Source organism: Berghia stephanieae, chromosome 10 (assembly GCF_034508935.2).
Source record: "Berghia stephanieae isolate SIO BIC M18660-M18661 chromosome 10, UCSD_Bste_1.3, whole genome shotgun sequence".
Classification (NCBI taxonomy): domain Eukaryota; kingdom Metazoa; phylum Mollusca; class Gastropoda; order Nudibranchia; family Aeolidiidae; genus Berghia; species Berghia stephanieae.
The window spans coordinates 21,218,584-21,245,571 of NC_088369.1; the positions used below are offsets into that span (position 1 = coordinate 21,218,584).

General features: G+C 39.7%; 1 protein-coding gene across 3 annotated transcripts in view; it reads left to right on the top strand.

Moving 5' to 3' along the window:
• LOC144980803 (mitogen-activated protein kinase kinase kinase kinase 4-like) overlaps nucleotides 1-26,988 on the top strand; it is a 162,089-nt gene that overhangs the window by 42,241 nt on the left and 92,860 nt on the right. For 2 of the 3 annotated variants that reach the window (XM_078928614.1, XM_078928617.1), the window contains exons 12-20: nucleotides 1,277-1,358; nucleotides 2,054-2,223; nucleotides 3,330-3,411; nucleotides 4,257-4,732; nucleotides 6,915-7,009; nucleotides 8,216-8,397; nucleotides 9,895-9,927; nucleotides 14,982-15,043; nucleotides 16,437-16,519. In XM_078928614.1, coding sequence (XP_078784740.1) covers nucleotides 1,277-1,358; nucleotides 2,054-2,223; nucleotides 3,330-3,411; nucleotides 4,257-4,732; nucleotides 6,915-7,009; nucleotides 8,216-8,397; nucleotides 9,895-9,927; nucleotides 14,982-15,043; nucleotides 16,437-16,519 — 1,265 coding nt within the window. The remainder of the gene's footprint in view (nucleotides 1-1,276; nucleotides 1,359-2,053; nucleotides 2,224-3,329; nucleotides 3,412-4,256; nucleotides 4,733-6,914; nucleotides 7,010-8,215; nucleotides 8,398-9,894; nucleotides 9,928-14,981; nucleotides 15,044-16,436; nucleotides 16,520-26,988) is intronic. The other variant, XM_078928616.1, reaches the window with a different exon arrangement.

Consider the following 26,988-nt stretch of genomic DNA (forward strand, 5'->3'; position numbering starts at 1 on the left):
AGTTATCTCTCCTAGACTGGAAGCTATCCATCCATGCATCGTATTTAGAGTTTTATTCTCCTTGATTATTCGGACATGTAAAGAGACAAGAGAGAGAGTATGTGGAAAGGAAAGTATTGGACTTACAAATAGCGGGGAAAGGGAAAAAGGCTAGATGGTGGGATAAGGTAAAGGATGATATGAAAGAACTGAGCCTGGAGGAAGATGATGCGCTGAACCGAGATGCATGGAGATGTGGCATTCATTATGGCAACCCTGCAAATTGTGAGATAAGCTGAAAGAAGAAGTAAATTCTCCTTGATAATTCTGCCGTCGTATGGATAAAAGGACCATTTGTTTACTTGCAAAATGTATAGCCATATAGAGTCTTTTCCCTTAATGCCATGGAATAATAATAATAAAATAATAATAAGCATATTTATATAGCGCCTTTCGTCGAAACCTCAAAGTGCTTTAAAAAAAAAAAAAATTCAACCAAGGTATCAAAACAATTAAGAGCATAAAAGGACATCAATACATCATCAATATACATGTCACATACAATACATTTAAAATTCAATTAAGTAAATATTTCCTGAAAAGATGTGTTTTCAGGGGTTTTTTGAAAATTGGTAACTGTTGGTTATTTCACCATTTTCATGGAAAACAAACTGATGAAAGAAATCAATATAATAGTCAGTTTAGATGAAAGATGTTTAATTGCTGCAGATTTAAGATTCAAGCCAGGCTTTTGATGAGACATTTTATTGTTTTTATCAATTTGTAAGAACTTGATTTAAGAGCCATGTAAATTGTGTAGGGAATGATATGCCTTTTTATGTTGTGTGTTGGTGTGTACTATCTCGATGGAGGCTGTTGTGAGTTGTTCTCAGTTGTCATGATGCTCCGTTTTGTGATTGTGATGTCATATCTTGTTTGTCAGCGTAAATAAGCGACAGTCACCGCTTACTCGCTCTCTTTGACTTTTTAAAATCACTCTAAAACGTTTCGTATTACGAACAACAAAATCTAGGTATGTGTACTTAGTAAATCGCGTAACTACCCACTTCGGTGGCGACGACCCACTCATGTGGAGATACATGCCTCGTGCATTTTATTTATTTATTTTATTTCTCATCGTGAATGAGATGTAAAAATCTATTCACGACAAATGTGTGTTTTTTTGTTGTTTGTTTTGTTTATTTTGTTTACTTTAAAACATTAAAAAAAAAATTTGACATCAACTCCAATTCCACGTTAAAACTTATTTATTCACACATCTATTGCCTCCACTCAGCTCTTTGTGACATGCATCCCATGAGGGCCTTGTTTCTCATCCCAAGAAATGCCGCTCCCAGACTCAAAGTGCCAACCAAATGGTGAGATATTATGTCAGTCAGGGTTTGTACTCGTTTTGAATGTCTTAAAATCTAAAAAATGGTTGTTCGCTCTCTTGAATTTCAGATTATGTCTAATAAGTTTTAATAATTTTTACTTCTTGAATATAATAGAAATATCCATTTTAATTTTAAAAATCAAAGTGATGAAAATATTTGCAAAGGTTTTTTTTTTTGTTTTTTAAAAATTGTTTTGTTTATGATTTGTGTACTTGATTTTAGACAAGTGAAAAAAGTCATGATTTTTAAATCAAAATATTGATTTTTTTAGATTAAACATTCTAATCCTGTTTTGCAAGCGCGATGGGTGGTTGATGGCTCTTACAGGGGATGATTTTCATCTTGTATTCAGAAAAGTGAGTGGAGCAGGCACTTATGTTAATAATAACAACGCGAAATGAAGTGAGTAGGAAAGTGCCAGAAGACAACAGAGAATAAAAACTTTGCGACTGTGATGGGGGCTCGAACCTGTGACCTTATTGCGATGGATGACCTGACATTACATTCACTGATATCTGGAACACACGCACACCCCCCCCTCTCTCTCTCTCTCTCTCTCTCTCTCTCTCTCTCTCTCTCTCTCTCTCTCTCTCTCTCTCTCTCTCTCTCTCTCTCTCTCTCTCTCTCTCTCTCTTTTAATTGATTTTTTTTTTTTTTTCCTTTCTTTCCATTTTCAGGTCTAGTAAATTCCACAGTTTTGTGGACTCATGCCTCATCAAGGACTACCAGCTGCGTATGACGACGGAGCAGCTGTTGAAACATCAGTTCATCAAGGACCAGCCCACGGAAAGGCAGGTTCGAATCCAACTCAAGGACCACATCGACAGGCACAAGAAGAATAGGAAAGGTAAACGGGACACATGCTTACACAGGTTGCAGAATAGTTGATTTGATATTGGTTCACTGAAATTGGAGAAAAAAATTGAGCTTTTATTTAGCGCAATATCCACTAAACGTGCTCAAAGAGCTTTACAAGGGGGTCGCTGGCCAACAGAAACAATTAACATTTTGGACGGAACATGACGCCTGTTAGGCGATATTACAACTTTTTCAGACAGAGACAACGCTGATAATGGCCAGGTACTCATTTTACACATTAGTACGGTGCCAAGGACTCAACTATGCGCAGAGCGAGGCTCGAACCCAGGACCTTCCAATCTGAAATTGAGTGTCATACCACTAGACCACATAGTCACATTAATCCAATCCAATCAAATCCATTCTGTTGCAGCTTCAGAACTGAAGATGGATTCAACATCTGTGTGGTGTGGGGTGGTGTTATGGCTCTGTTTCATAATTATTATGTCTGTATGTGATTTTCGTCTCCGGTCCAGGCTTGTCCCAGGCCCTGATCAGCGTGTAAACGGGAGAAAAACAAATTTGATGCGTTTTTTTACTCTGCTCGCTTTCAATCAGTTGATTAACAACCAGTGTGTAATGACTACAGATGCTTTATGTTTAAGTAAACATCTCACAACATCTGCCTGCCAATCAACATATAAAACTATGTGTAACCTTAGATGTTTATAGTCTGATTGATCCTTTATAGTGAGAACTAATCACCCAAATAGCGGTCTAAAAATGATAACAAATGAACTGACTGTTGTCAACCTCATTCATTCTATACCAATCGAGGTGTACATATATTCAGGTCTGACATCCGAACCTACTTATGGGCCTAGTTTAACATTGTTGTAATGGACAATATTTTGCATCATTTTTTGAGATTTCCATTACAGCAAGAAGCCCATAAGGAATTGGGTTATCAGACCTGCAAATATTTGCACGTCGATACCTATTCTTGTGTACTAAAAAGAAATTACGAGTAGTGTGTAATGAGAAGTTTTATTCATCGTGTGTTGTTATTTATGTTCGAATAGTGAAACCCATAGATTTTGATGTAGATGCTATCCTGATTCAAAACTCCCCATCACGCGACATGTCTTGTTCCAGGAGAAGATCATGACACAGAGTATGAGTATGAAGGCAGTGATAACGAAGAGGAAGAGGAATCTGTTATGCCTGGGGAACCGAGGTAAGTCAGGATAACATATTACAGTGAATGACATAATCAGTCGGATGGTGAAAAGGTTTGAACTGAGATATTGCCGAGTTTAGTAAGAAGGTCAATTTTGATAAAATATGAGTTCTTGTCATAAATGATTAAATCAATCCTTTTTGTACATCTTGGGGAAATATCAAAACTTAATTTCACTTCTAAATATTTTTTACAGCTAGTCAAGTTGAAAAAGTATGAAATTTGATAAAGGTTGCTGGATACCTTTCCCATACATCTGACCATAACTTCATGAAAAATCACCCGGTTTCCTTTAAAAAATAAGATTAAAATGCTCTGGGGAGCATATTCTTTGAGAAAATGCAAAAAAATGTAAATCCAAAATGTCACCTTCCAACATATTATGTTATTCACATATAGGGAAATGTAATGGCTTGAGTGGGGGTCCTGATAGCTCAGTTGGTAGAGCACTCGCTTCACACGCAAAGGGACCGAGATTGATCCCGGGTGCAGTCGAGATTTTTCTCTGACCCCCCCCCCCCCTCCTTGTCCACCCAGCAATGAATGGATAGCTGAGTCTGTTATATTTGGCAGAAAGTACTTTGCGATAGACTAGCTTCCTATCCAAAAGATAGCAAGCAATTACTATTGTCCGTTTCACGCTATAGAAACTGGGATAAACTCCGGCTCCATGGGCCTAATGGCTCTGAATATCTACTTTTTTTTTAATACTTTGACTAGTACTGTTTCATAGACACTATTTTTCAGATCTTTATCGGGGGGCCACGAATATGCCAAACTTTCTATTTTTATTCACGTTTGAAAAATCGTTCATTCACTTTTGTGTAATTTTTTCTTCACAGTTCGATTCTTCAAATCCCAGGGGAGAGCACTCTCAAAAGAAACTTCCAGCAGATACAGGAGAGAGAGGCGAGGCGACAACAAGACCCGAGATCGGCTATGCAACAACAACAGCAGCAGCAGCAACAGCAGCGACACAGTCAACACGGCCAGCCCAGGCCAGTCTCATCTCACCACCACCACCACCAGCAGCCCCAACCCCAACCTCAGCCACCACCACCGACATCTCACCATCACCAGCCGCAGCAAATACCTCCATACCAGCCCCCGCCCCAGCCCCACCACCCCCACCCCCATCCCCATCAGCAGCTACAGCAGCAGCAACAACAACAACAACAACAACAGCGTCCTGCGTCTAGTCACTTCCAACACAAGCCCATCACCGTGCCCAGCGGGGACCACCATCCCCATCTCCAACAGCCGTCACAGAGGTCGTCGTACCCGGCCTCTCAGAACCACCAGGTGGCTAGGCATAATGGTGAGTTGAAGTGTCTGTGTTTGTTTATGGGTTGGTTCATAAATACATATATATAATATATAGATATATATGGGTAAAACAAATTGACCTTTTCTAAAGCGAAATATCCACATAACGTGCTCAAAGAGTTTTACGAGAGGTCCCTGGCCAACAGTAACACTTAATATGTAGGACGGGACATGACGCCTGTTAGGCGATATTACAATTTTTTCGGACAGAGACAATGCTGTCAACGGCCAGGTACTCATTTTACACCTGAATACGGTGAGAGAATGTGAGTAAAGAGTCTTTTCCAAGGACTCAACTATGCGCCGAGTGAGGCTCGAACCCAGGACCTTCCGATCCGAAAGCGAGCGTCATACCACAAGACCACATAGCCGAACAATGATTGAAGTTAACAGAAAGCGTTTAGAATGAGAGCTTTATTTTGTATACATTTTTTTAATTTGCAAAAAAAAATGATTTTTCAAATTTTTTTTTCAAAAAATGCCTATGATGAAATGATATTTGAGGTTTTGAAGAAATGACGCTTTGTGTGTTTTATTTCTCTTAAGTTTGCATAGATACTGATTCTGAATTAGTGTCAGTCCTCCTAGATATGTCAATTTGCCAAAACTGTGGAAAAATATTAGGTCTAATCCTTTTCCTGTTTGACTCTATCGTTTATGTAAACAGTGATTCTTGTTAGCTTGAGTGACTTCCCTTAAAAGCCAACAATACAAAAACTTACCACCGAAATCCGATCAAACTTGGCATGAAACGGATTAAGATCACGAGGCCGATCCTGTACAAGTAGCGGGAATAGCAAATGCTATGAAAAATATCCGGGAGTGTGGGATCAGTACCAGAAAGCTATTTGCTGTTACCGCAACGTGTACAGGATCGGTAGACCTCTGCTTCATGACTTGCATTGGCTGCCTGTTGAGAAAAGGATTAAATTCAAAGCTTGTGTTTTAGTGTATCGTTGTCTTGAAGGCACTGCCCTTTCCTACCTTTCGGAAATAATTGAAAGATATTCAAAACCCCGCCTCTTACGTTCGGCCAGTGATTCCACAAAACTGGTTGTCCCTCGAATACGGAAAAATGCTGGAATGAGATCCTTTTCCCATTTCGGACCCTCTGTTTGGAACGCCTTACCACAGAGCATTCGTGAAAAAGAAATCTTTGTCTATTTTTAAACGTTCACTTAAAACATATCTGTTTCGTCTTTAGTAGATGGTATGAGAAGCAAGATAGGTCTGTCTGGTTTCTGTTCTGTGTTGTGTGTGTATGTGTGTATGCTTGTGTGTGTGAATGAGTATGCTTCAGCCAACGTAATTTGTAGTTTAAGCGCTTAGAGTCTGGTCATGGGTGCAAGAGTGCCGGCCAATTGGATTACCGAAGAAAATGTCGCCGGCTTTTTGCGATTTGGATTTGATTGATTTTTTTTCTTTTTTTTTTTGTATATTTTAAAATTGTGCAACTTGTGACAAGAAACTTAACAAATTATTGCATTACAACCTTTGGATTGAACATACAACAATTGTGGATTACTATTATGAAGACTAGATGCTGAGAACAAGACTTCAAATGACGAGATAAGTCTGTGACTCTTGCAGGCTTTTTCAGATTATATGTCCGGTCATAAGTAGACTTGCAGGCTTTTTGAGGTCCAGTTGCTTGCACCCATGAGTCTGGTGTCTCGGAGTTATAGCACTATATAAGTTTTCAGCATTATTATTATAGTCAGTGAGCTAAAACATAAAGTTCAGTTCTTCTCTGTCTCTAAGCTGTCCAAAAGATTGCTTGATAATGTTCATTTTATTTTCTATCTGGATATGACTTTGCTTGTCTTGAACGGTTGTCCTTCAGAGCCATTCGGCCCATGGAGCCGGAGTAGCACTTGCTTGCTATCCTCTGGATATGACGCTAGTCTATCGCAACATACTTTCTGCCAGATCTAACAACAGACGTGGCTACCCAATCATTGCTGGGTTGACAGGGGGTGGGGGGACTGAGAATCAGAAAAAACGCTCGACTGCACCGGGAACGATCTCAGACCCTTTGCACGTGAAACGAATGCTCTACCAACAGAGCTATAAGGAACCCCCGCACTTCTTTTGAAAGTCATCTCCTAATTTTTTTCTCAATGATTTCTATTATTGTGAATTTGCCTATTTCTCTCTCTTATCTTTTCTCCCAGACTCCAAACCGAGTAGTAGCAGTAGTAGCAGTAGTGGGTTAGTGCCAGGTCAGAGCAAATCTTCAGCCTTTGGAGGACCTGTCAGCAAACCTGATGTAAGTTTTTTTTTCTGTCTTGGAATTCATACCTGCCAACCCTCCGCTTTTGGCAGAATCATTTCCTATTTTTACTCTTCTTTTTCTACATATATCCGGCATTGTCTCTAAAATTCTAAAATTCCGATTTTCAAAAATAATAATAATAATAATAATGATGATGGTGGTGGTAAGAAGAAAAAAAATGGAGGGGGGGGGGGGTAGGTAAAATGTTGACATTGCCAAAAGGGATTGCCAAAATCATTGCCAAAAGGGAATTAAGTAGGAAAATTAAATGCATTCCTTTTCCCCTTCCCGATTCCATTACTAATACATGTGATGTGTAGCTTGCCAGCTGTGGTGGCATACTGTCCTTATGTGTTTGGTGGCAAAGTTGGTGGTCATTTTGATCCAGAATTATCCATTGTTGAGAAGAAATTCCTATTTTTTTTTGGTCTCGAAATTCCTATTTTCTGATGTTCTGATTCCACTTTTGAAATGTGAAGGGTTGGCAGCTCTGTGGAATTTTGCTGATTCCCCGCTTCTTGAAAGAGAAAATAATAGAGAATGCAGATCTGTAACCTTGGAGCCATTAGGCTCATGGAGCCAGAGTTTACCCCCCTGTTTCTATAGCGTGAAATGGACAATAGCAATTGATTGCTACCCTTGGGATAGGATGCTAATCTATTGCCAAAGTACTTTCACCAGATCTAACAGACCCTGCGATCCAATCACTGCTTGGTTGACAAGGGAATCAGAAAAAAATGACGACTTTACTCGGGATCATCTCGGTCATTTAGTGTGTGGAGTGAGTGCTCTACCAACTGAGTTATCGGGATCCCCCTGTTACCTTGAAATGTTAAGAATTCGACACAGAAAAAATTATGTCACAAATCCAGCGATTTATCATCATCATCATCATCATCATCATAAACATCATCATTATCAACATAAACATCATCGTCATCATCGTCATCATCATCATCATAAACATCATCGTCATCATCATCATCATAAACATCATCGTCATCATCATCATCATCATCATCATCATCATCATCATCATCATCATCGTCATTAACATCATCACCACCATAACAACCATCATGACCTCCACTGCCACCACCACCAACACCACCACAACTACCAACTTCCCCATCACTACTACCACCACCACTACCACCACCGATATGAATACACTGTATGCCATATACCCATCACCACCAGGATCTAGAGAGACTGGCCCACCATTTACACAAGATGGGAGCAGAGGAAAGAATAGCCAAGACGGTAGTCATGGAGGAGGAGGAAGATGAGGATGAGGACGACGACGATGATGAGGATGAGGAGGAAGAAGAGGAAGTCAATCGCGATGGAACCTTGCCAGCCTCAGAACCTGCCAGGCCTTTGTGAGTAAAAAAAAAATTGAGCTTTATATAGCGCAATATCCACTAAATGTGCTCAAGGCGCTTTACAAGGGGTCCCTGGTCAACAGCAACTTTTAACATATAGGACGGGACATGACGCCTGTTAAGCGATATTATTGTTATTATTTTTTATTATTATTATTATTATTATTATTATTATTATTATTATTATTATTATTATTATTATTATTATTATTATTATTATTATTATTATTATTATTATTATTATTATTATTATTATTATTTTATTATTATTATTATTGTTATTATTATTATATTATTATTATTATTATTATTATTATTATTATTATTATTATTATTATTATTATTATTATTATTATTATTATTATTAAATATACGCACAAAGCTTATAGGTGCTGCTTTGTTTGTACTTTTTAAGTCTCTTTCAGTTTAAAAAAAAATTGTTTTTATATTTTGAAAACATATTTATTCATTTATTTTTTTTTATCATTATATAATTTAGTAACATACATGCTTTTAGTTTAGTCAGACCCTGTAAATTGGGTTCAGTGCTGCATGCTGATATGTGCCCCACTGTCTCAAAATGGTATTATGTTGGGTGTTCGGAATCAATTTGTTTCCGCCACAGAGGATCTCGATGGTCAGCGGATCAAACCTGAAGTCACATTTTTACGATAGGTGGATCAAAACTCTGAAGTCTACATACGAGCTTTGCATACCTTGTTTTATTTAATTTTGGGCAGATCAGACCTCTGATTCATCAAAGGTTTGGTCTGTCCAAAACTAATTAAAACATGATGTGCAAAGGTCACATGTAGACCTCAGAGTTTTGATCCCAAGATTGTGAAATTGGGACTACAAAATTTTGATCCCACAATCGTGAAATCGGGACCTCAGAGTTTTGATCCGCCGATTGTGAAATCGGGACTACAAAATTTTGATCCCACAATCGTGAAATCGGGACCTCAGAGTTTTGATCCGCCGATTGTGAAACTGGGACTACAAAAGTTTGATCCCACAATCGTGAAAATGGGACTTGAGAGTTTTGATCCGCCGACCAGACCATTGATTTGTAAATTGGGTTTAATTTCTATTCTTCATCCTAAAGAATAAATACAATATCTTACATTGCAAAAGACCCAAAGTTTGAATAGATGGAACAAAATTGACGTCACTGAGTTCTTTGTCATTGTTTTTAGCCACCCATTTTTATGAGTAGTTCTCACTAAATTCTATCAACCAGACTATAAATGTTTAAGGTTACACATAGCTTTTGTGTGCGTTGGAATGTTATTTCCAGCTGGCGAATGTTGGGACCTTTTTGGCTAAACGCACAGCATCAATTTCTTATAATTTTAATTCCAGATTCCTTCTTCAGCGTCTAATTCATCCCGACATAATAAGAGTTTTGAGACATGGGGCCACCTATGTATATAAAACCAGTTTCTATTTGTGATTGTACTGTATTGTATTTGTGTCTTGTGTCCACACAACCAGAAGGCGAGGGTCTACCGATGACAATGAGTATGAGTGAGTAGTACACAGAGTCTTCATGACCTCAATATTCTACATCCTTTGCTTGCTAACATTATCGCACAAACTCCATTGGACACATAAACCCATACCTTTATTTATTTATTTATTTATTTATTTATTTATTTATTTTTTTTTTTGAAAATAGTGACACTCGACTTTGGAAATTATGTCAGTGATGACGAAGTAATGACGAAAACTTCTTCGAAAATTTTTTTGAGAGGCTCTAGGGAAATAGTCCACATGTCACTGGAAATACTTTTGAGATATTTATGGAGATAAAAAACGTGTTGTGGGAATTTCTGATGAAACTTGGTGATTTCCTAATGATATTATGATAGTTTGCTTTCTCAAAATTTGAAAATAAAATTTTTGTACAACTGGCCAATGGCCGCACAGTACAACCGGTCTTGAAAGGCAAAAGTAATAACGTAATCCAATCCTACTTTCTACAAAAGTACTATAAATTGAACCAATGGTATCATTTCTTTCATCAGAACATTCAATTGGCCCTAGGGGGTGTATTTTAATTAAGATTTTTCGCCGATTTTGAATGTCGCTTTGTCTTAGCTTGTCATTCTCAAGATGCCTCAATCAGGGGTCAGCCATTTTGTGATGGAAATGCGAAATAGCCTCATGAAATAAAACGTCCAAATGTAGAGAACTGTTCTACTGTTTTACGTCATATGCATGACTCAATTACCAGGAAATGCCACATGTGGACCATTTCCCTAGAGAGCTTCACATTTGAAACTGGATTAAGTTTTCGTCCTTTATATGTCTGATTCTCATTGGTTTTGTTATGAATATATTTTGGTTTTTGTCTCGCTGCGTCGTCGTTGCTGATATATTTTCCTATTTACTACCTGTATTATTCCAAGATGTGTGACCGTTGACACGCGTATTGCACCGAATGTGTGTAGATCTCACCATTTACCTATTATAAATTTCTTTTATTTACTTCAACAACTCAAACAGGTTTATTATTGAATTGAATTTGACAAGAGATTGGGTCTGATATAAATATAAATATAGATTATTATACTCCTTCTCCCTCCCCACCATAATAAGTAAGAACAAAAATTTTAATGAAAAAAGTAAAATTAAATTAAATCTTAGTCCACTTAAAATATTTATACCTTTAGATGTGGTCGATGTTTATCTGTCCACAATCTTCAAAGTAAATAGTCGAAACAATGGACTGCAAAAGTATGAGACACAAATAAATTTAAAAAAAAAAAATATTCCCTTTATTCATCCCATGGGGGGGAATTTGTCTCTAGGGTCTATTCCAAGGGAAGACTGGAATGAGCCAGGTGTCAGCCGCAGTGCAGCGCTGCAAATTGGGCTAGGGTAAGGTGACTTGCTCAAAGCCACACACACAGCGCAGCGATCAAACTCTACCTTTCAGGTACGAAGCAAAAACCCGTACCGCTGAGCCACGCTGCCCCTATCTTTTTAACTTTTCTGTTTCTTTTTGTTTTTGTGCAAGGAAGTGTTTTGAGCTCAAAACATTCTTTGTTTGGCTTTTGCATCATATTCAAAAAAAATTTTTTTGTTAAATTCATTTTTTGTTTCGTATATAGGGAATGAGATTAGCGGAAGAGTAGCGTCCCTTGATTGGACGTCACGTTACAGAGAGAACGTCAATTTGTTTTTGAAGTGTCTCAAGCCGCTTTCACCGGAAGCGAGGACGAGGGACGCATGCGCACAACCAACATGACATTCTCTCTCTAAAAACTTTTCCGCCGCTGACGTCACAGACTATGGGTGACGTCCAATCAAAGGACGCTACTCATTCCCTATATGAAGTTTCCACCTGCTATCAGGGGACAAAAAAAGCCAAGCTTGTTATTGTTTTGTGATATGTATGCTTTATTTGATGAAATAAATTTATGTTTTACTTGGGAGAGTTTTACACACTCGTCATGATGACAAAGTCAATCTCTAAATCGGGTATTTAATTTTCATCTGTCTTTCTTGTCGTCTAATTGAATACTAATTCTAAGCTGCTAGACGCTCTGGACTGTTAAAAGTATTTTACAAAAATGGATATAAAAGCTTCAAAAATGAAAAAAATTCTATACTCTGAGCACCAGTTTTTTTCCCTTGTGTTTCCTGTCAGTCTGGATGTGCCGTGATGAATTCACGTTTTAACTGGTTTTGCTGTTGGCTGAATAAGGGTTTTGAGCCAGAAATGTTTCATTTTTAATACTTAAGTTGTTTTTGAAGCGTGTTATATTCATTTTTTGTACATTACTCGTCTTTTAATGAAAATAAAATATCAGCTGTAATACAATGAATTTCAAAACGCAACACAAGCAAAGGAAAGGACATTCATTTTATACTGCATTTATTCATTTTGGGTAAGAATTATCTCCCTTTCATTTTGACCCTGAAGATGCTTCATTGAATATTGCGATTTATTTTTTTTTCATTAATACACATTTCCATTTTGATAAATATAGTTCAGCTTTAGACCTCTGCCTCCTCCCTTCCCCTATACTTTCCCTTTTTGTTTACGTTTTACGTCTTACTATTTTTTCCCCTCCCCAACATCTATTGTGTTCACATATTCAGTTGGATTGACTTCAAAAAGTGCTAAGTCTGTATGAATTGATGGACGTTTTAATCGTGTGGACATGTCATGTCCACTTCCTGTTGTTTCAGTCCCTTGCTCAGACTTACTGACAATTGATGTGGTTAGTTCTCTGCTTTACCCCAAGGTCCAGTTTGGCCGCTTCTAGAAGTGACTGACGTTTGTGATGATTATGCCAGTGATCTCGATGGTCACATTGATGAATCAGTTGATATTTCTTCTGTTCTAGTAAAAAATGCAGACATCGTGATTGTTGAACTACAGGAACTCCCCCCCCCCCTCCTCCCCGGTATGGATCATGTTGAACTACAGGAACCCCCCCCCCCCCTTCCTCCACCCCCCCCCCCCCCCTCCCCGGTAAAGATCACGTCATCATTCTGACGCTGTCAGATTGGAGACTAAACTGGACGTAGTATAGAACTAACTCCTTCAATGACAGTAATCATTACAACTATGGATGGTGACTTCATTCTCAGGTCTTTCCAGGGTACAGAGATGATGTCACTCAACTGTTTGTTATGGTACCGTCAACTGACTGGGGTAACTTTATCGAAAGGGGGACACCCTGTCTCTTTAATTTTGGACTGATCAGAGTATATTTAAACTTGTGACAATTTTTTTCCTTTGATAAATAGGCAAGTCTTCTAACCAGGAAAATAATTACAACAAATCTGAGATGACTCAAAATGTTGCAAATATAGAGAGGCCAAGTTACCCCTTGAGGCCAAGATACCCCTTGAGGCCAAGTTACCCCAGTTGACGGAAGTCAAGAAACGCTTCAGAAAGGATCAGCTCTCACCAAATTCTGTTTTTAAAAATAACTATCAGCCATCAAGGTTCTTTCTGCACGTTCTACCACACAGTCCATCAAATTGTACATATATATATATTATATTGTGATATATGATATACCATGCATTACCACGTCATGTAGGGTGTTTGAATAAAGAATGCACAACACATAGAAACAATGATTGGATCCACCACATTACTATGTATCCATTATAGGAACACAGGAGGCATGAGATGCACCCATAAATTTTATTATTTTTTTCTCCCATGAAATAATCAGCAAAATGTAGAGAATTGTAAAATCTTTTACACTTTACTGGGGGGGGGGGGGGGGGGGGGGGGGGGTCAAATAACTCAGTTGGTAGAGCCCTCCCTTCACGTGCATATGGACTGAGATCGATCCGGGGTGCAGTCGAGATTATATTTCCAAAGGATAGCAAGTAATTGCTATTTTCCATTTCATGCTATAGAAACCAGGATAAACTCTGGTTCCACGGGCCTAATGCTTCTGAAGGACTATTGTTTTGTTTGTTTACTTTACACCTCACCAATAGATGTGACATTTGGGATCATTTCCCTAAAGTGCCTGACATTAGAAGCACAGTTGTCAATTTCCCGTATATTTACGGAATTCAGGATGTTATAAACCCTCAGTATATTTTCCAATCACCTGCTAAATGGGAAAAAACAAACAAACTACAGAATGTATTTTAACCGGAGTTCAGCACTCAGAACGGAGTCCGTATGCGTAAAAGTTCAGTAAATTTTTGCCTCCTGAATTGGCAACTGTGTAGAAGGGATGCCTCCTGGATTGGCAACCCTGTAGAAGGGATGCCTCCTGGATTGGCAACCCTGTAGAAGGGATGCCTCCTGAATTGGCAACTGTGTAGAAGGGATGCCTCCTGGATTGGCAACTCTGTAGAAGGGATGCCTCCTGGATTGGCAACCCTGTAGAAGGGATGCCTCCTGGATTGGCAACTCTGTAGAAGGGATGCCTCCTGGATTGGCAACCCTGTAGAAGGGATGCCTCCTGAATTGGCAACCCTGTAGAAGGGATGCCTCCTGAATTGACAACTGTGTAGAAGGGATGCCTCCTGGATTGGCAACTCTGTAGAAGGGATGCCTCCTGGATTGGCAATCCTGTAGAAGGGATGCCTCCCGGATTGGCAACCCTGTAGAAGGGATGCCTCCTGAATGGGCAACCCTGTAGAAGGGATGCCTCCTGAATTGGCAATCATGTAGAAGGGATGCCTCCCGGATTGGCAACCCTGTAGAAGGGATGCCTCCTGAATTGGCAACCCTGTAGAAGGGATGCCTCCTGAATTGGCAACCCTGTAGAAGGGATGCCTCCTGAATGGGCAACCCTGTAGAAGGGATGCCTCCTGAATTGGCAACCCTGTAGAAGGGATGAGAGAGTTGAGAGGATTTAAAAAAAAAAAGTTGTCATTATCTTGCAACGCTTTCTTTAACACAAATAACGTTTTTTCCCCTGTTTTTTGTTGTTGTTAAATGATTATACGATGAATACATTACCTATTCGATGTGATGTGTCATGTATATATTTATCATGTTACAGATATATCTTGTTATATTGTATGAATGACTTTATAGAAATTTAATCGATTCATTTTCTTCCTCCTCCTCCTCCTTCCCTCCTCAGACCCAGTGGTAACTTCAACAGAGACACTCTAGAGACTCTTTCATCTATGGTCATACACGAAGGTAAGACTGGAGAGTTTTGTAGTTGTTGTAGTTGTGATGGTGGTGGTGGTAGTAGTAGTAGTAGTAGTAGTAGTAGTAGTAGTAGTAGTAGTAGTAGTAGTAGTAGTAGTAGTAGTAGTAATAGTAGTAGTAGTAGTAGTAGCAGCAGCAGTAGTAGTAGCAGCAACAGCAGCAGTAGTAGTAGCAGCAACAGTAGTAGTAGTAGTAGTAGTAGTAGTAGTAGTAGTAGTAGTAGTAGTAGTAGTAGTAGTAGTCCCAGCAATTTTTAATCTCTGAAAAATAATTTTTGCACATAATTTGCTCAAGTAACAGCAGTAAATCATAATTTTTTTATTGTCCCAAATAAAACTCCATTCAAAAAAAAAAACACAAACCAGAGATGGTCAAATAAAATAAGTATCTACGGCATTATCTCAAAAATCTCTGCTACTAAGCTGCTGGATCTATTAGATCTGGCGGAAAGTACTTTGCGATAGACTAGTGTCCTATCCAAATGGTAGCAAGTAATTGCTATTGTCCTTTTTCACGCTATAGATACCGGGATAATCTCTGACTTGACGGACTTCATGACTCTGAAGGATTCCTATTTGTCTTTTTCCTCTTGTGATTTTCATTCTGCTTTGGATGGTTTGGTGCGGCTAGTGGTATGACACTCGCTTTCGGATCAGAAGGTCCTGGGTTTGAGTCTAGCTCAGTGCATAGTTGAGTCCTTGGAAAAGGCTCTTTACTCACATTCTCTCACCGTACTCAGGTGCAAAACGAGTACCTGGCCATTAACAGCGTTGTCTTTTCTTTGTCCGGAAAAAAAATTGTAATATCGCCTACCAGGCGTCATGTCCTGTCCTAAATGTTTAATGTTGCTGTTGGCCAGGGACCCCCTTGTATAGCGGTTTGAGCACATTTAGTGGATATTGCGCTATATAAAGCTCAAGTTTTTTTTTATTTTTGTGAAATTCACATGGGCCTTAGAAGATGTGTCTGTGAAACGTTGCCTGATAAGGCAGGAATGAAGAAAAAAAAATGCAGGCTGATTTTTGATTGGTTTTGTTTTCCTTAACAACAAGAGATGAAGTGAGTAGGAAAGTGCCGGAAGACAATAGAGAATAAACATTTTCGCCGTGGTGATGGGGGTTTGAACCCGTGACCTTACTGGTACGACAACTCCGCCTGGCCGGGGAGAACGTGACTCTATCATTTGAGCTATCCACGATCCCACGTTTTGTTTTTCTTGTAATTTGCCAATACATTACATAACTTTCTGTGTTGTCTTGCCTGTAGGCGCCCCTCACCATACCCCAATGTGAATTCCTTTCAATAAGACATTGACAATACATTCCTTTCAATAAGACATTGACAATACATTACATACCTTTCTGTGTTGTCTTGCCTGTAGGCGCCCCTCACCACACCCCTAACATCGATCTTGCCATGACGTCAGTCAACGAAGATGGAGATGGAACACTGGTAGCCAGAAGGGTGAGTAGTGGATTGATATCTCTTATGTCCTTCCTCTCTCTCTCCCCCCCCCCCCCCCCCCCCATCTCTTGTCTCTTGTAATCTCCTCCCTAACCCACCCCCACTCATTCTGTCTCATATTAACTCTTATCTCTCCCCCACCCCCTCCTCATTCCTACTACTGTACTATATATAATATTATATATATTATATATATATATATATATATATATATATATATATATATATATATCTCTCTCTCCCCCCCCCCCTCTCTCTCTCTCTCTCTCTCTCTCTCTCTCTCCGTGTTCTGCTCTCTAGCCTTTATCACTGTCTCCCTCCCCCCATACCCTCACCCCTCTTATTTTGTCCATCTATATATTTGTCTATCTATCTATCTGTCTGTCTGTTTAGTCTTGTCTTGTCTGTTTTTCTGTCCTCCCATCTCTGTGTAAGAATGTCCGCCTGCCTGTTTATCTGTTGTTCTATCTGTGTTTGGCTGTCTGTTTGCTTCGCTGTCTGTCTGTCTGTCTATCTGTCTCTTTCTGTCAATCGCCATTTAGAGTCCTCGCCCTTAACTTTTCAGCGTTTCCCATCTTCTTCTTAAGCTTTTATCTGCTATTCCTGATTAGTGTTTTTTGTTTTTGTTTGGGAAGATAAAGAATTGTTTAGTCTTTTATCGAATTTTACCCACACTGTCTCTATCGTCTTCGATGGCAACGACTCAAGGATGGATGGGTGACAGTGGTACCGGTGACTGCTTCTATCTTCCCTTTTTTGCTTCTCTCTCTCTCTCTCTCTCTCTCTCTCTCTCTCTCTCTCTCTCTCTCTCTCTCTCTCTCTCTCTCTCTCTCTCTCTCTATCTATCTATCTATCTATCTATCTATCTATTTCTCTCTCCCTCTCTCCCTATCTCTCTCTGAATCTCGGACTCAATAAAAAAAAAAACAAAAAACCAACTCCAAAACAAAAAAGTACTTTACAGACAAAAGTGCTCCCCCCCCCCCCCCCCCCCAAGAAATAATAAAGCAAACCTCCCCCCCCCCCCCCCCAAAATAAAAGAAAAATAATCAAATCAAACAAACCCCAAAAACTCAAAACTCAAAACACACACACGCTTATAATAATAAGCAAGCAAACAAAGAAAAACCCGTACAAACAAAAATTGATAATCAAAAACAAACAAACAAACACCCCCCCCCCCCTTTTGAAAACACAGCTTCACCACCACCACCACCAACAAAAACAGTCTACAAAAAAGCACAAACACAAAAACAACAACGACGTAGAAATTTCCTGCACCCCATGATTCAAAGCACGAACGTAAGTTTTAATTGATGACGTGACCACAATATCTCCCAACTTGGTTTACACAGGTGATATAAATAATTTAAAAAAAAATTAATTTAAAATTCTTTGATCTGTCACTAGTTAACATTGAATTTGGGACGGTCTTTAAATCACGATAAGACTGATAGAGTTAATTAATTTCTCATTGAGCCGTGTGCGAGCTTTTAATCAACCATCTGCGAAGTGGCAATTCGGACTCGAGTCCGGTAATCTCCTGGTGGCTATTCGGAACTCTAAAAAAAAAAAAAAAAAAAGAGAGAGAGAGAGAGAGAGAGAGAGAGAGAGAGAGAGAGAGAGAGAGAGAGAGAGAGAGAGAGAGAGAGAGAGAGAGAGAGAGAGAGAGAGTCCAATGATATTTTGAAAAAAAATTGAAAGGGTAGATTCGTCCCCCTTTCCCCTTTTCCAAAATAAAATTGAAAAAAAAAATAATAAACATGGATTGTATCAGGTTCAAAACCCATCTTCAGCCAACAGGAAAAACATTTAAAACGTTAACATATCACGTCAAATCCAGTTTGACGGCAGAGACAAAAAACTAACAAAACAACTTGAGCTTTTATATAGCGCAATATCCACTATCATTTTACACCTGTGTACGGCGAGAGAATGTGAGTAAAGAGCCATTCATTTCGAGGCTGGAACCCAGGACCTTCCGATCCGAAAGCGATTGCCATACCAACAAGACCACATAGCATAGAAGAGAGTACGGCAATGCTGACCCCACCTTTCTGAAACGTTCGCTTTGATGGAAAAATGATGGATGATGATGTGTCTTTTTAGTTGTCTTTCTTTGTAACCATCACACCGTTGTTGTAAAAACGTTTCTCTCAAGTGTTTAGTTTTTTAAAGTAGCAGCAGTTAGTTGACCCCGTTCTCTCCCACTTACACTCTACTCTCTCTCTCTCTCTTTTTCTCTCTCTCTCACCGACTCTCATCTCACTTTCTCTCTTCTCTCTCTCTCTGACTATATCGCGTCCTCTCTGACTATATCACCCCCTCTCTCTCTCTATCTATCTACCTTTCTCTCTCTCTCTCTCTCTCTCTCTCTTTCTCTCTCTCTCTCTCTCTCTCTTATCTATCTATCTATCTACCTTTCTCTCTCTCTCTATCCATCCATCCATTTATCTATCTCTCTATCTATATATCTATCTATCTATCTATCTATCTATCTATCTATCTATCTCTCACTCTCTCTCTCTCTCCCTCCCTCACTACCACTGACTATATCACTTTCTTTCTTTCTTTCCTCTCTCTTCCTCCCTCCCCACCACTGACTATATCACTTTCTCTCCTCTCTCTCTCCCTCCCTTCCTATCACTTTCTCTCTCCCTTTCACTGACTACTGACTATTCTATCTCTCTTTCTTACTTCAGACGAAGCACTCGAATCCTTCCACAGCCACTCACTGATTGAATCACCTTTATCATAAAAGCTCATCTCAAACCCCCAACCTTTCCAACTTACCTACTTTCTCCTTCTAACTCTTGGCCGCCGTCTGCTAGTATCTATCTACTTCCGCTATCTTTTACCAAATTAGAACAAATTGAGAGTTACCGGTCTTTAACTCGTGTTCTTCTTCTTGTAATGAAGTTTGATAAGTCAGACAGACAACTCGGAGGGGCGGAAACCGGGTTTGGAGTTGAAGAAATTTGGGAAAGGGGGAAGAGAGAGAGAGAGAGAGAGAGAGAGAGAGAGAGAGAGAGAGAGAGAGAGAGAGAGGGGGGGGTATTTCCTGTAACTTGTGCATTTGCTTTTCAGTAATTGAATTAGATAACAATTAATTGATAACATCATCTTAGTTAATAGGGCGAACGACTCTACGTACGGTCACCCCAGTATGTCGACCCCCACCCAGACAGCTGTGTTAGTTTAACCTTTGATAACGCGTCAAAGGAAAAAAATATCTAAACCAAAATTGCAATGGGTGGTGTTTGAATGTTAAAATTCCTCGTACGCATTAAGAGTTGTTTAAATCTATTTATGTGGTCTAGTGGTATGTCATTCGCTTTCGGATTGGTAGCTCCTGAGTTCGTTCTCTCTCCCGCGCATAGTCGAGTCTGCGGGGATGATCTAACCCCCCCCCCCCCCCCCCCCCCCTCAATGATTGCATACTTAAAGCCCCGGTGGACTAACAGCCAATTTGTTTTCGCTTGCCACTGAACTGATAACCAATAAATACGTTACAAAGTAGATATTGGACCAAATTGGCTTGGAGTGGTAGGAGATGTATTAGTAGTATCGATACAAATGGATGCCAGAAGTACTTACCCGGTTTTTGGTAGGATTTGGTTTGTGGTTAGTGATAGTGGTGGGGTTGGTGCACAGACCAGTGGGTGGTGGGGTGGGAGTCGGAGGCAGGCGAGAAGTTTGGTGGAGGGGGGGGGGGGGGGGGGGGATAAGGAAAGAAAATGAAGAATTGATTTACATCAAGAAACACAACCTATTAAGAGAGATTCGAGGCCGTTCTATCTTCATTGGACAAAGGGTCGTATATCGATAATGGAGTCACATTGGATTATCGACACTGTCATTTTTACTTTTTAAACGGAACGCGCATTTTTTTTTCTGTCTGAATTTCGTGACTCTATTTCAATATTAATAAATTTTTCATGACAACACTTAGATGTACGAATTGTTTGATTAAAATATAGAGGAGGAAACGGTTTGTTTTATTTTTGGCTCAACTGTAAACATGTTTTTTTTCTTCTTTTGTTTTCTGGTATGCGATATTTTGTCGTCAGACGGAAGTGTTCTTGGTTCTATTTGATTCCAAATATACGGATAAATTGTAATTGATTGAGGGCGAGAGGCGATCCATTCGATTCTTGGCCAAGTATTATGAATTAATAATGAATTGCTGCAATTTGTATTTGTTCAATCATATTGGAACTCTTTATACCCCCCCTTTCTCTCTCTCTCTCTCTCTCTCTCTCTCTCTCTCTCTCTCTCTCTCTCTCTCTTGTATATCTATCTATCTATCTATCTATCTATCTATCTATCTATCTATCTATCTATCTATCTATCTATCTATCTATCTCTCTCTCTCCATCTATCTATCTATCGATCCATCTCTCTCTCTCTCTCTCTCTCTCTCTCTCTCTCTCTCTTCTACCACTATTTCTTCTTGCCTCCATTCTCCCACCACTGGGTCTTGATCCCTCTCCAACTTAGTCGCGAAGCCATTTCTCATTGCTCGACACCACCAGCCCGTAATCCTTCAGAGCCATTGGGCTTCTATAGTGTGATACGGACAACAGCAATTGCTTGCTACCCGTTGGATGTGACGCTAGTCTATCGCAAAGTACTTTCCACCCGATCTAACAGTTCCAGCTACCCAATCTCTTGGGAGCTCCGAATGAAATCTCAACGTCACAAGGGATCGATCTGGGTTCCTTTGCTCGTGAATCAAACGAGTGCTCTACCAAGTGAGCTATCGCGTTCCCCTACCACCACCATCTCCAAGGAAGAAGGATAAAGAGCAATGTGGTGGATGTTAATCTCTCTAGAGGGAGAGACAGCCTAGATAGAGTTTATCAGATTGTCTGAGATTATTAGCATATTCATAAACCAACTATCGGTTGAGTTGATCACCCCAGTTTATTTCCCATGGACTCGGCGGTTATTCCTGGATTACACACACACACACACACACACACACACACACACACACACACACACACACACACAGTAAATACGCCATTCTTGAAGACCTCATCATCGTGGGGCAAGGCGTGCGTAATGCTGAGGGAGTAGAGGAGAGAGAGAGAGAGAGAGAGAGAGAGAGAGAGAGAGGGAGGGAGAGAGAGAGAGGGAGGGAGAGAGAGAGTGAGTGAGAGAGAGAGAGAAAGAGAGAGAGAGAGAGAGTTGATGATGATTGTGATGATAATGATAATGATAATGGGTGTTAATCTTCAAACAGACTGTTGATTATGCCAGCCCAGAAAATATAAGTTGTCAAAATTTGACTGAAAATATTTTGGCGATTGGACAGCGTCCTATCCAGAGGGTAAATGTGAAATCACCACCTTTGTTTCTCGATACGGAAACTTTTTTATTCTAAAAGACTTTACTGGCCAATGGTGAGCTCGATATTATTCAGAGCTGTAAAATATCCGACAATTGTCGGATTTCCGACAATATTGCCACAATCATTCTTTCATCAAATATTTGCACTTTGTTTTAGACAGGATGTTTTAGGTTCGATCCCCAGTCGAGATAGGCCGATTTATTGGGATGATTTTCTTTGCCCCGCATTTTTTTTTTTCTGCTTTGTCTGGTACAGTTTCATTCATAGACAGCATTTCAGATCTGTTTAGAAATTAGATACGGCAGGGAGGATTTATCCTGGAATTGAAAGTCATTCATTAGGATTGAAGAGATTGCCCTACGATCACTGGTAATGGTGATTGACGGATTGATAAAGGGAATTAAACAATGCAGGATTTAACAATCGGGTGCTTGTTGTTGCTGTTTGTTGTTTTTTGTTGTTGCTGCTGCTGTTGTTGTTGTTGATCTGGCCGTGGGAGGTAATTAGTTGTCTTTGTAGTAAGGGTTGAGTGAGTGGATGATGGGGTAGATGGCGGGACGGATGGAACGTTGAAGGAAGGGGGAGGGGTCAGAGCGAGACCGGGGGAAGGGGTGGGGGTGGGGGTGGGAGAGAGGAAGAGCAGAGAAAAGAATGAGAGCTAGAGAAATAGCAGAAAGAAGAATGACTGAGAGAGAGAGAGAGAGAGAGAGAGAGAGAGGGAGAGGGAGAGAGAGAGAGAGAGAGAGAGAGAGAGAGAGACCTAGCTAATGCCGTCTGACCCAGTTACCCCAATTCATCACGGCAGTCCTATACAATATTATAATATTACTATGCATTTTTCAAACCCCTGAATTAGTTTTTAAGTCGTCTGTTTGCCTCATTTACCGCTGCCACGGACTCCCCCGTGCCCCACAATCGTAAGGGGGAAATGGTTTGTTTATCTCTTTCCAAGTAGTCACATTAATTTGTTACGGTTCAAAAGATAAATCCCTGATTTTGAATTTGGAGTAAAAGAAGAAAAAAAAGGAGAAGAAACGTTTTTCGGCGCACTTCTCTCTCTCTCTCTCTCTCTCTCTCTCTCTCTCTCTCTCTCTCTCTCTCTCTCTCTCTCGCTTTCTCTCTCTCTCTCTCTCTCTCTTTCTCTTTCTCTCCCTCCCCTCTCTCTCTCTCTCTCTCTCTCTCTCTCACTCTCTCTCTCCGTGTGCCACTCATTTTCTACCCCTGGGGAGTCCAGGCCAAACCAGCATTTTTAAATGTGGATTTGTCCGTGTTTGCTTATTTCATAACGTGTATTTTATATTTGAATAAGATTCATTATTGCTAAATGGAAATGTGTAGGAAGCTATCCTGAACTTATATTTGGCTGGATGATGATGATGATTTAAGGCAGAGAAACTGTTTTATCCCCATAGCATAGCGGCCAACTTACTGTCTTAGTACAATCGGGACTGTTCCGACTATGCAGTCTAATAAAAAAAAAATACATAAAAAGAGATATTGGACTTTTTATGTGCATGCTAATGATCTTTGCGTGCCTGTCCCAGGATTATGCTGTTTTGGATAGCAAATAAAAAAACCCCCTCCAAAACCAGAAAAAGCTCTAAATTTAGACTATATTATTTAATAGTTTAACAGTCCAAATATACTCCTGTATAGGGTCCTGGCAGTATTGTGTTTGTGTCTGAGGGTGTCCCGTTTATTTGACTCTTTGAAAAGTTGGTTGTCCGCTCTGCCATAGAATTTGTGGTTCTTCCACGACCAGTCATAATGGAAATATTGGGTATACTCTAACAGTATGTAACAGCCTATGTAATTGTTGGATGCGGTGAACAAACACAAAACAATAAATGGGGGGAAAAAAGCAACATATAATATAAGAGAAGAAAAAAAAAAGAAAGAAAATCAAATCGGTATACATACTATTGACTGGTTACGATATCACATTGGACATTAGACTTAGAAGAAAAACAAATGTAGGAAGGGTACTTGGCTGAAAGACTTAGGTTCAGAAATTGCCATTGTCGGGAAAGAAATAAAAATTCGAACTCTTAAAATCCGAAAACCTTGATGAGCTCGTCAAGGCCGTTGTGTACGAAGCTACATAAAATCACTACAGCTATTCTGCCGCTTTCTGAAAACAACTTTTTAAAAAATACATTGTCTCATGAAAACTCGTCCTTCAGATATCGATCGATTTAAATGACCCTCATCTTGTCAAAAACTCTCAAACCTGGGACGTCAGTGAAGTCTTCCTTGAAGTCCCAGGTTTGAGAGTTTTTGAAAAGATGAGGGTCGTTTAAATCGATCCGTATAATTTGAAGGACACGTTTTCTGGTCAAAATATTTAAAATGTGTTTTTTTTTTCTCCCCCATAGTACACGAGTATTCCAAGTGGTCATTACTCGTCCATTAAGGGAACTGATATTTTGTAAAAACAAGTGATTACGGCCACACATATCAACAACCATGCTCGTTAGAATGTGATTTCGTTTTGTTTTCATTTCTTTTCCCCTCTCTCTCTGTCTCTCAGTCCAATTCTAGTGGTATGTCATTTAAAGTCTTTAAGCCTGACTTCCGCTTTTGCCGAGCTTTGAGAAAATACATTTTAAAGATTTTGGCCAGGAAACTCGTCCTTCAAATAAATATCGATCGATTAAAATGACCAATCATCTCGTCAAAACTCTCAAACCTGGGCGGGGATTTCGCCCAAGTCTTCCGTGAAAGATTTTGCCAAGATGAGGGTCATTTTAATCCATTGATATTGGAAGGAAGAGTTTTCTGGTCCAAATTTTGAAAATGTTATTTTTTTCTTCTTTACTTATCAGTGTACGGCACCAGCATAGTTGTTGTGATATAGTCTGTATATGGGGGACGTTTTCTTTATCCCCAGCACGTGCAACGTTAACGACAAGGCAATTGTACGGATTATGGGAACATGTCGTGGAAACATCGTGTTTTCTCATCCATGAGTTTCACGGATAGTAGCCTAAGTAGTGGTGGATCTTAAAGATTAGGTTTGTTTCGACTTTACCCCCCCCCCCCCCACCCTCTTCTCTCTCTCTCTCTCTCTCTCTCTCTCCATTCTCTCTCATCTCTCTCTCTCTCTCTCCATTCTCTCTCATCTCTCTCTCTCTCCTCTCTCTTCTCTCTCTCTCCATTCTCTCTCATCTCTCTCTCTCTCTCTCTTTCTCTCTCGCTCTCTCCATTCTCTCTCTCCTCTCCTCTCTCCCCCCCCCCCCCCCCCCCCCCCATCAAATAACCACAAGTTCGTATTTATTTCATTTCACCAATTCTTTTGACGAGAAGAGAAAACGAATAATATTCCGATGAGACGACGTGTTCTGGGGGGTAATCAACAATGACAATGTAAGAATTTAAGTTTTATATTACGTCTTAATTTCCGTAATAACTGGCTTTTAAGGAGAAAAATACATTTTTTCGAAGTTATATAGAGAAGATAATATTTTCTAGCACGCTGTGGTTGTGTAAAAAAATAAAATAATAATTTAAAAATAAATTCGGGACCAAGACATTTTTGGAGACACAGACGTCTCCGAAGAGCAAACTTATTCTGACTCCTCTTGTGCAGTTGATTTTTATAGCAAGGTGATTCTAATTCTGCGATTGGTATTCTTATTTTTGTCAAGTCCCTGATTATAGATTGTATGCGCTTGGCTAAGAAGCTCATAACATTGCCATCCGGAAGTATAACGGACCAACAACACACAAAACTGTGTGTATCCATGATTGTTTATAGTCAGGTTAATACAGTTCAGTGAGCATTACTCATAAACGCGGATGGCAAAAAACAATAACAAAGACCTTAGTGACGTCATCTTCGAACTATCTATAGATGGTATGCAGATGACGTCACTCAGGCCTTTGTTATTGTTTTTGCCATCCGCGTTTGTGAGTTGTTCTCACTAAACTGTATTAACCAGACTATAAAAGTTCATGGTTACACAGAGTTTGTGTGTTGGTCCGTTATACTTCCGGATGGCAATGTTATGAGGTTCTTAGCCAAGCGCATACTATCTATACGCAATTTGGCCATGGCGGCGGCTGGGAATTTATTGATGCATTGCGTTTAGCAAAAAAAAAAAAAAAAAGCAAACTCACATTTGCCAGCCGGATATAACGCACCAACACACAAAACTACGTGTATCTTTGAACGTTAAAAGTCTGATTGGTAGAATTTAGTGAGAAATACTCATGAAAATGGTTGGCTAAAAACACCGTGACAATTCGTGACGCCAATTTCGTTCTACTTTTGGAGACACAGACGACGTCTCCGAATAGTAAAGGTACTGTTACTCTGCGTGAGCTGTTGGTTTTCGAGAAAGGAGATTCTAATTCTGCGATTGGTATCCTTGTTTATGCCAAGCCCGTGGTTCCACGCAAATTTCCATTATGGCGGCTGGGAATTTATTGATGCATTGTATTTAGCTAAAGAACTCACATCTGCTGCCAGTCGGATATTACCCACCAACACACAAAACAATGTCGCATCTCTGAACGTTTATATAGTCTGATTGATACAATTTAGTGAGAACTAACTAGTCATGAAAATGGCTGGCTAAAAGCAATTATAAAGAGCTGAGTGACGTCGATTTCGTTCTATCTATTCTTGTTTATGCCAAGCCCGTGGTTCCACGCAATTTGCCATTATGCCGGCTGGGAATTTATTCTCGATCGAGAGTAGTTTCTGACCGCTATCCATAAGTAATAAGACCAATACCATTACGCCAATTCAATTAGGGTTGGTTACCTACCGTGACTGGTACCCACCCACCTCCACCACCACCAGCACCAGCACCAGCACCACCACCAGCCATGCATAGTGGTGGATTGGTATTGAGATGGAATAGATAGTTCGAAGATGACGTCACTCAGGTCTTTGTTATTGTTTTTTTTTGCCATCCGCGTTTATGAGTAATGCTCACTGAACTGTATTAACCTGACTATAAACGTTCAAGGTTACACACAGTTTTGTGTGTTGGTCGTCATACTTCCGGATGGCAATGTTATGAGCTTCTTAGCCAAGCGCATACTATCTATAGGAGGAATGATGATGAATTCTATTCTATCATTAATTATTAAACGGGGTCCGTTC